The sequence below is a fragment of the Myzus persicae genome, unplaced genomic scaffold (genome assembly GCF_001856785.1).
Source record: "Myzus persicae strain clone G006 unplaced genomic scaffold, MPER_G0061.0, whole genome shotgun sequence".
Taxonomy (NCBI): domain Eukaryota; kingdom Metazoa; phylum Arthropoda; class Insecta; order Hemiptera; family Aphididae; genus Myzus; species Myzus persicae.
This window is the reverse complement of record NW_019104052.1, coordinates 128,943-140,048: the sequence shown is the minus strand read 5'-3', so window position 1 is coordinate 140,048 and position 11,106 is coordinate 128,943. Positions and strand designations below refer to the sequence as shown.

General features: G+C 27.3%; 1 protein-coding gene across 1 annotated transcript; it reads right to left on the bottom strand.

Moving 5' to 3' along the window:
- Positions 1-4,646: 4,646 nt before the first annotated feature.
- On the bottom strand, positions 4,647-5,792 carry LOC111038100. The gene is made up of 3 exons (XM_022321035.1): positions 5,608-5,792; positions 5,444-5,524; positions 4,647-5,320 (listed from the first exon to the last, which is right to left on the bottom strand). Exons 1-3 carry the CDS (start codon positions 5,717-5,719, stop codon positions 4,647-4,649), a joined length of 867 nt encoding a protein of 288 aa, XP_022176727.1. The 5' UTR covers positions 5,720-5,792.
- Positions 5,793-11,106: the final 5,314 nt, after the last annotated feature.

The following is an 11,106-nucleotide window of genomic DNA, read 5'->3' as shown; positions in this document are numbered from 1 at the left end:
AACCATATTTATGTTTCTTTTATTTTATATAATAATTTAATCGTTTTATTCTTGATACAAAATTAACGAATTTTCGTTTTATTTAAGTTTACAAGAGTTCAAATATTTTCAAATGATTATAAAGACATTTAAAATATGTTTCTATTTTGTTATACATTATATTAATCATTTATATTTGATATGTTTACAGTTGTATTAAACATAGATGATTTAAATTTGCTTTATTTTTGTATTTTACAGTAAATATTAGAATTTTATTACTTCTTGATCAACAACAACCTAAAAAATATGTATTTTTTATAATTAATTTTATTCACTTTCAAATTCAACGTAATATTTTCTAATATTAAATATTTATTTTATGTTTGTTAATAGAGTCAATAATTGTTTTTTGTTAGAGATAATTTACATTTATTTTATAAACTTGGGTATAGGTAACTTGATTCGAAATAAAATCAATGGAAAAATATAAACAGCTACATTTTAGTATTTTACAAGTTTTACTTAAAAATATAATTTGGTTTGATTTTTTAAGTAAGGTATTTCAGTTCATTGCTGGTTTTAACGGAAATAGAAATAAGTAATGACTAGGCCTTGGAAATGCCCTAAAAATTATCAAAAATGCTCTAAAAAATAATTTAAAATTCCTATTCAACCCAATAATACATTTGAAGAAGATTCACAATTCTTTTTATAGTTAAATTATTATATTTCCAAAATTCCATTATTCTAAATATTTGATCATTTACAAAACCTTTTAAAAAAAAATGTTTATTGATTATGTTGATTTGAAATAAGAAATAAAGAAAATGAAGTATTTACTTTTGGGCAACTATACTACAAAATAACACAAACTTTTCTGTAATATTAAATTGTCCTTGCACCTTGTAATTGGAAATAGTAACAATAATTTTTTTATGTATTTGTTTTCAATCATTATAAATAAGAAATTTTAATTTTTGTTATTTACAGCTTCTTCCGGTGTAACCCATTTATACTCAATTAATTTCTATAGTCATGTCTTTGATAATAATTAGTCCGCCCTGACTCGAGGCTTAATAATTAAATGTAGTGTGTATATTAACCCTGCTAAAATAAATAAAAATCAAATGTTTTCAACATCTCTTTTGGCCATTGGTTCATTTTCAATTCCATACCTATAAAGTATGAATAAAATAACATTTGGTAGCTTAAATCGTCGGTATGCTTGATTACTATTATACAAACTTAGTGGCAGAGACTTCTTAAGAGAACCTATATTTCCGCACCTTTCTACGGCAAGTCGTTTTCAACTCAAAAGCTATTAACAATTATATAGTTTGATACAATAATACAAACAATTATTATAGTAATTAATATAATATAATAAGTGGAATGTTTTAGGCGAAAATTAAGTCAACCAACACCGTAGGTACCACGTACCTATTACTAATAGTCAGTAATAAATGCTATAGGTAATAGCAATTTAAATATAAAATAAAATATGCTTAGTAATATTGACTGACGGGCCGTCTCCGCATAGAATCGTTTTTCGTACGCAATGATGTATCGATGAATTCAAATAATTTAACACATCTATTGCAGTGACTTGCTCGATAGTCAATGACGAAGTGCACTCTAGACCAACTTTAATATGGCAAACCGATTTCTCACGTTTTTAAAAATAATTGTACCTTGCATCTTATAAATTATACCATTGATTATATAAACTATAGATTGCTCACTGAGCGATTTTTCGGTGGCGTACAATAAAACTCTCGCTAGATGGCGATAAGAATCAACATTACCAATTAATTCCTATTTTATTCTATATAGTCACCGTAACTATGAACAAACATAGTGCGGGCCGCGGGGATAACAGGTTTTTATCGTCATTTATTGTCATAAACCAACACTCGCCGCAAAACGGTCGTTGACAATATATAGTGACGAACGATACGAGGATTACGTACTAGACGATTCCTAGTTTACCTAGACAGTAAACACCTAGTATGAATTGTAAATTATTATAATTTATAGCTTATAGTATAAATTGTTAAATATAACTTGAAATAATGTAAAATATATACATATAATATTATAAAACTTATAAGACAATATTAGCTAAAAAAAACAAAATATTATATATTTAAATTCAAAATACATGTAAACACATGTAATACCTTTTTTTAAATATTTTATACTGCAATATAATTTAATATACAAATCATAAATTTACGAACACTAGCTGATTATAGATGTATTATAATTAATGATAAATAAAAAAATAAAAAATAAAAATAAAAAATAAATTATAAAAAAATAATCATTGATTTTGCAGAACGCGTAATTTGGCTGCATTTTGAATATTGCTGCTTCTGATTTTCGTATTTTCCCTTTTACATTCTTTGAATAATTTTGTTCTGAATAATAATTCAATTATATATGTATAGTGGTTAATACATTTTGTTTTTTGAAAGTTAGGGAATTGTTTGTTAATAATTACATTCGCATTTTCTTTAAGCTGAAAAATAAGTTTTTTAGAGCTCTTGATTATTGGAAACCATTTTTCAAAAACATCCAAACAAATTTTAACAATTTGTAGAAGCTGATTTGAAGGAGCCTTAAGTCCTTGAATAGGATCTACGTGATCATATGTTTTATACATTAATAAAAGTAGTGATTCGTCGTATAAATTTGTTTTGCTTATAATTAAATTTAATTCACAATCATAACAACTAAATTGATCTAAACATTTTTTTGCTAGGTAACCTGCAAAATAGGTTACTGAACATGTTTCTAGTGATAATGTATTACTATTATTGGTCGATGGGCTGCTATTACACAAAATTGGCGAATTGCTTGAATCGGAATCTATTTCATTATAATTATTTTCCTTCACTGGTAAATTAGACAATTCTTTATCATTCTCTACATCAATACCTTCAAGTACATCCACAGTCAGAAATTCGCCATCATCAGTTTCGCAGTTGCTACAGCTTGAGTTACATCTCATTAAACTAAATGAGCATATATGCCCGAAACAGCACCGAAATACTCTAGCTGTTGGATTTCTATTATACCTAAAAACATATTTATAATAATAAAAAAATAAGGAAATTAACAACATAAAATAAGGCTAGGTTAGGCTACTATTATTTTCATTTTAAGTGCAATTAAATTAATTTTTAAAAAGCGGGTAAGTAGATATGATGCTCTGCTGTATAAATTGTTACAAGTAAGTCACTGTAATGGATGGTGTTAAATTTGAATGCAATGATATGATAATATAATATCATTGTATAGTGTATACGAAAAACTATTCTGAATGGAGTCGGTTTGTCAGCCCCTAGGGGCTTAGATGTTTTATATTTATATTATAATTGAATTGTTTTGTAGCTGGTAGATTGAATTAATATTATTTGCATACTATCGTGTTGGTTTATTATAAATTATAATATAATTAAGAAGTTAGAAGTACCTAAGAACAATATTTTTAAATTACAATAATAAAACTAAAATCGTTGTTCTGTGTTATTTAATATGTGATTTCGTCTAAATGTAAACTTAAAATAAATAAACATAAAAACTGTGTAATTATAATTTTTTTAGATTTGTGGTTATAGAATTAATTATAGATATGCTTACCCATTTTTTTGACGCATAATTGAAAAGAAATTTTCTAACGCATCTTGCGTCAGACGGTTAGTCATAAGGAAATATTCTTGTTTTGGGTTGTCGTTCATTATTTCCAATTTTTCGGACTCGTATAATTGACGTATAGCAGTAGTTGTCCATAAAATCCCCACAAAACATGGCGGTGTGCTAATTTTGTTTGTCTTGTGACATATTTTCCGTGCATTTTTAAATATAGAATTAGCGTTTTCCAAATTGTTCAATACTTGTGGATTTCGGTCACACATTGGCCTTCTATTAGGATTTAAATCATATATATGTTTACTGTTCGCAGAGTCAAACATATTATTTACAATATCAATAAAGTTAGCAGTGTTATGAGCAGTCGACGACTTGAGTTCTCCTGTTGCAATACAGGTTTTTATTGCTGCGGAAACAGAATGACTAAATAATTGAATCGCCAATTTACAATTCATTTTTTGAAATGGATTGGGTGCCAAATGAGTCGGTGTAATCTTTACCATTGCTCGAGCTATATTTTTAACATCTATATTGTACGCTGTTTTAATATCGTTTATTGACACAATTTTATTTTCACTGACTTCGAAATCTCCATTTAATAAATTATTTCTTAGGCTTTTGATTAAATGCGGCATATCATATATTAGAAACAATTTTATATTATGTATGATAGTAGATGGGTCTTCATCTGTTCCTCCAAGAAGTTTGAACATACGTTGATTTTGAGTACCCTGATCACAAATAATGCAAGTCGGCAGTAAATCAAGATTTAATATTTTTTCGACGCAATTCTTAACAATTTTTATTAAGTCATCTCCTTTTACACCACTGCCGGTAAAAAAATAACATAGTGGGAATTTCCAGTTCTTATAAATTCCACGTACCATGAACACTAATGCTTGAGAACCTAATTTGTTACTTCGTCCTAAAGTTCCCAAATCTTCAAAGCCTTCGATTTCATCCAAAATCTTATTATATTCAATATATTTCATTATTGATACTTCATCTAACTAAATCGCACATTTTTTTTCATTACCTTTTATTCCAGAAATCTTTAATTTAATTTGTTCCATGTATTTTGGAGGAAATCCGGTTGAATAATTAATGGAGTTCAACCAACGTCTAATGGTACTCTCGCCAGGTAATATTATATCATTTTTACGCATAAATTTATACGTTGCAGGAGACTTATAGTACAATGATAATGCAATTTTTTTTTCGTTAATTAACCATTTCTTACGCTTTTTGTGTAATAATTGCATAGATACAACACTTTTAGAATTTTCTGAGGAAAATTTTAATTCCTCAAAAATACTATGTACATTAATTGGTTTATTATTATGTATATTTTTTTTTTTATGTATTTTTTTTAATGAACCAATTGTGGTGCGTTCCATTTTAAGTAATTTTTTTAGATTGTTTACTTTTTTTTGTAAAATATTATTTTCACGCAAAAGTTTTTTGGTTTCATATATTTCAACCATGTTAGTATTTTTTACTTTATTTAGTGGACTTGGCAATTCAATCAATTGTGATACATACTTTTTCGTAGCTGGTGATATCGTTGGTGGTGTTTTGTCAAATATTGAAAAATCTGGAGTCTGAATCTCTTTATTGTTACTGTACTTTATTTTTGGTGTTAATACTTTAATTGTTTCAGGTGAAATTGAGTAGATATTATTCCCTTATAATAAACAAATATAATTATAATATGAATACTATATTAAAAAATTCCGTGATTTCTGAATTGTTTTAAGTTTTTAAATGTATAGAAGTACCTACCTATATAGACAATAACAATATTTACCTTCAAATTCTTGGTTTGTGCTTAATGGTTTTTGTTTTACTGGTGTAGTGTAAACCGTCTCATCAACTTTTACCAATGAATCTAAAATCATATAAATATAGGTATACATGATTTTGAATTAATTAATTCCACCTGATACTTTTTATAATTAATTTTTTTTTTACCTTCAATATTAGATTGATTAATGGTATTCCACTTCCATGATTTTGGAGAATACATTGTAGTTGGTGATCTCTCAGTTGGTGTATTCAACACTTTATTATTACTGTTAACCATCAGCTCATCAACACTTACAAATGAACCTAAAATATTTTAAAAAATGTATTGTGCTTATATGTATTTCTAGATTAGTGAATTATACTGTAGATTATAATAACAAGTTATAAGTAAAGTATAATCTAATGTTGAATTTTCAAGTGAAGGATCTTGTATAGAATTTTCAAATCTTAAGTTTAAAAAGAAAAATTTTTTATGAATTTCTAACTCAATATTATTATTATTAAAATTTTTGTGATTTTTACGTATTTTGTCAAAATTCGAACTTTCAATGATTATTACAAAAAATTGTGACTATGTATTTTTAATATTTTTTAACTACTATTGCAACAATATATTAGAAGTCTTGTTTCAAATTTTGAAGCCCTTTTACCCAACGAATAAGATTTTATTGTCGTTTATAAAGTCAGTGATAAAAACAACGATTTTTGGACATAAATATCTAAATTTCTAAATAACGGTTTGACGTATATATGTAATTTGGAGCACATATGCATATCGTAAGTCTCAATATATGAGCCAAATTTGACATGTTTATGTGGAATAGTTTTTGAGTTATGAGGGGGTCAAAAGCGGCTCCACATGGTTCGTGTACCAGCTAATATTACACACGCTGCTGCTCGCCAGTTCTGTTAGCTAGAACTTGGCTTAATAATAATAATAATAATATGATGATGATGATGCCGTAAAAGTGAAAATTAATAATAAAATAAAAATACAAAATACAAAGTTAAAGGGGGTCAAGTGGATGTCGCTCTGCTGTACAGTAGGTTACAAGTAGGTCACTGCAGTAGAATGGATGGTATTAAATTTGAATTCAATGATATATCATTGTATACGAAAAACGATTCTGAGCAGAGACGGTATGCCAGTCTAGGATATTTTAAATTGTATTGATGTTGTTATTATACGGTAGCTGGTAAGTTGAATTAATATTATTCATATATTTAATTATTAACTTAAAATTATCAGTGATGCTGTAAAAATATTATAATACCTATTTACTTTTACATAAGACACAATTCAACAGGAAAAGTTGTCATTATAATATATTATTTAGATTTTTCGGTTACAGAATTACTTACGTGGAACTTTGTTTTAAATTTTCAATCCTTAAATATAAAAACTGAACATTCTATAATTTCTTAATTACAATGATTGATAATTTTCGAGATTTTGATAAATGTTGTCAAAATTCGATCTTTAAATGCTTATAAAAAAAAATTGTGTCTATGTATTTTTAATACTTTTCAACTGATATTGTATTAATATATCAGGAGCCTTGTATTACATTTTTACACTTTTTGGCCCAACAGATAAAACTTAAAAGATGTTTATTGAAAAAAAAACTAAAAAAATTGAAAACTGAAAATGTCCGTAAACAGCTCAAAAAGATTCAAAATATTTTCAAAATTGTATGGTGTACATAAAATGCTAATATAAACATTCAATGAAATTTTCAAGTATCTAACTTCGTTTGTTTTTGAATTACAACAAAATAAGGAAATCGCTACATGAGAAATCGAGTGAATATCCAATGTTGTGAAAATTTGAATTTCAAACTCTCATAAAAATATAATTTGAATTTCTTATTGAAATTTTTTTTTTGATAAAGGTAGACAAACTTATGAGGAATCTTGTACTACATTTAAAAACCTTAGATTTAAAAAGAAAAATTTTTACAAATTTTTAACTGAAAATAATTTGCTAATTTTAGTGATTTTTCCATATTTTGTCAATTTATGAACTTTAAATGCTTAGAAAAAAAAACTGTGACTAAGGATTTTTAATATTTTTCATTTGCCTTTGAAACAATATACTAGGAGCCTTCTATTAAATTTTCAAGCTTTTTTAGCCAACAAATAAAATTTTATTGACATCTTTCGAAAAAAAACTAAAAAAAAATGGACATTTGTTTCCGTAATCTCTTAAATATGATACAGGTATTATTAAATAAAAAAAAAGCAGGTAAGTGGATGTCGCTCTGCTGTACATTAGGGGGTGGGGTGGACTTCGGTCATAGAGTAGGTCACTATAATGTGTTTGTTAAATTTGAATGCAATGATAGTTATCATTGTATACGAAAACGATTCTGAACGGAGATGCTTTGTCAGTCTAGGATACATTGTCTTTAAATATTGCAGTTATTATTTTATTTCAAGTAATTTATTTTTCAATTAGGACGGGTTGGCGGTTGCATACGGCATGGATAATCAATTTTTTCTAAAAACATTGCATGTAGTATATTACTATTTACTATACAAATATAACCAAAATCAAAATTCGTTTGATTGTAAATCGTTATTTTACCCGTGAGTTTTGATTTCGTGAATATTTAAACACTCGTAAAATTTTTTTAATTGAATGATCATCAATTTTTTTTATAATTATTCTAAGCTCAACTTATGGACAACCTAGTATTAAATTTTCATTTCTTAGCTTTTAATAAAAAATTGTTTATACATTTTTAACTACAGAATAATTAGCAAATATTCATGATTGTCTATAAATAGCTCAAAAAGAGTCAAAACACTTTGAAAATTTAACCCTGTATAGACAACGCTAATATAAACATTTGTTGAAAATTTCAAGTGCTTACAGTAATTATTTTTTGAGTTATAGTAAAATTAAATTTTCGTTTTTGTCGAAAATTGGTTTTGCGTAAAAATTTCCGTTTTTCCGTTACTTTTTTAAGGTTTTTACCTTTTGAAAAATATTGGAAATTTTTCACTTTTGACCCCCCCAAAGTACCAACTAGATTGACTTTCCTTTCAGAAAAGGTACTACTTTTGAAAATCGAAGCATTATTACTGCTCCAAATGTTGTCGTCAGACACAAAAAAAAAAACACATCATTGTGAAATCAATACATTCATCACTCCGTTCAGAATCTTAAAGTGTGGTTTTTCGTTTTCACGGGGCCCCTTAAATGAGTAAGGCCCCAAGGCCGGCGCCTACTTCGCCTAATGGGTAATCCGGCACTGGGTGGGCCTATCTTACTGTAGTTAACTAGGCTGAATTTTTTAGTTAATCCGCCCGCGGTTGCTTCAATACAGATAATTTTAAATTGTACATACCTTCTTCAATTGTATTTCCATTCTTTTTTACCTTCGTTGGAGTTGTGATCAACACTTCATGTACATAATCTTGTTTTTGTGGCTGAGGTACTAAAAATAATTGGTACAAGTGTAAAGGAAATCTCGAAATATATCTTTAAAACGTTTTGAAGTCTTCAGAAACGTATTTAGGAATTTTGTGCCCCAGTTAAAAAAAAACGCCCCATCCCCAATCTAAATTTCTTCAGCAATATGTGTTTTTGTAAAAAAAAAAAGGGGGTCAAGTGGATGTCGCTCTGCTGTACAGTAGGTTACAAGTAGATCACGGTATAGTGGATGGTATTAAATTTGAATTCAATGATATATCATTGTATACGAAAAACGATTCTGAGCGGAGACGGTATGTCAGTCTAGGATATTTTAAATTGTATTGATATTGTTATTATACGGTAGCTGGTAAATTGAATTGCGGATGCATACGGTATGGTTAATCAATTTTTTCTTAAAACGTTGCATGTAGTATATTACTATTTACTATATAAATATAACAAAATTCAAAAATCGTTAAATATATATATAAAAATCGTTTAATATATATATTTTAAATACCTTCATCAAATTCTGTACTGGAGACATTCCAATCCCAAGATTTGGGCGAATTTAAAATATTGTCTGCCGGTATAGAGATATCTACATGTTCAACTAGAACACAACAATAAAATTAATTAATTTAAGGTGCATTGTAGTCTATCATTATACAATTTACCTTCACAATATTTTTTTGGTACCGCATTAGCATTAAGCCGTGATTTAGGGTCAACAGGATTGCTGTACTGATTTCTATCAAAATGTTCCGAGCATAAAAACTGATATTTTAATTTTTTTGGGCTTATTGCATCTAACTTTATGTTCCCTAAAAATTAAATTAAGTACATTATTCTGTTCATAAATAGGTATATAATGATTTTTAATGTTATAATTGTTGAACTTAAAAGATTATTCTGAAATTTAATACAAAAAATAACATATACATTATTATATATATAATGTTATGTATTATAATATGTACTTACCGGAATTAATTATCCACTTTTTTAACAAATTAGTATTTGAAGGAAAGGTATGAAATATTTTGTTTGTATTTTTTTGAATATTGTAGCAATTAAAATAGGAGCATTTTCTCCTCGACATTTTAGCAGTGTATTGCACAATATAATATAATTTACAAAAAAAAAAACTTAAAGTGGTGAAAATTATATTACGCCCGTACTACAATACTGTGTAAAAATAGTTACAATGTAATGTTTAAATAACAGTTCAACAGTCTGGAATGGAGGAATGAGGCGCTTCTCGCACTCTCGTGCTCGCCGTCTCCTGACAAAGCGTATAATTTGTTATAAATAGATTATAATATTATTTTGATTATAATTTATAATTGTAATAAATTATTTATAATCAATGCCTGTATTCACCGTTGGCCAGACGTGACTACTAGCGACCACAGCGTTACTGTTCACAACTAACAATGCGTCCGCAGCGCAGCCTAACGATACTGTGCAAATAGCACGCCACCGAAAAACCGGCCAGTGAGCAATCTATAGTATTTATAATCAATGATTATACGTACCGAAGTATAATATTTTTAATTCAATAANCTTGCTCGATAGTCAATGACGAAGTGCACTCTAGACCAACTTTAATATGGCAAACCGATTTCTCACGTTTTTAAAAATAATTGTACCTTGCATCTTATAAATTATACGTACCGAAGTATAATATTTTTAATTCAATAACCTAAAATATCGTTATATATATATTTACATATTTACATTGTGTTTCAAGTTTCAACGTTTAATTTATAATATTTTTATATTCTTTGAAAATATTGTTTTAAAATATTCTAAAATAATTTTCTTCATTTATTTGTGTTATTATTTTTATCAGTAATTTTAATTATAATTAGATTTTATTTTATTTCAATAAGTATTATGTGTTTGTCATAACTATAGTTTTTAATTTCGAATTTTAAAATCCATTATTTAGTTAACATTTTCACGGAAATATCAAATGTATTTTTATATATAGTAAACTTCATAGTTTCAATTTATGTGATGCAGTTTTAAGTACTGTAAACTTATGAAATGGCGAAATTCATAAAACTTCTACAGCATTTAAAAAGTGATTTTTTTGTTCAACGACACTATATCGTTTTCAATGTACCATAATTGATTAAAATTAATTTTAAATTTATCGGAGGCTACAAAGTGCAATGCCAGGGTGGCTTGTACCGAGCCGATCGGATCGAGACGGGAAGGGCCTGATGTCCAGACAT

Coding starts and splice junctions, on each gene's coding strand:
- LOC111038100 (XM_022321035.1), bottom strand. CDS start 5,719: ATGGTTAACAGTAATAATAAAGTGTTGAATACACCAACTGAGAGATCA. Junction 5,525..5,607: donor TAATCAATCTAATATTGAAG/GTAAAAAAAAAA, acceptor ATATGATTTTAG/ATTCATTGGTAAAAGTTGAT. Junction 5,321..5,443: donor CACAAACCAAGAATTTGAAG/GTAAATATTGTT, acceptor GTTTATTATAAG/GGAATAATATCTACTCAATT.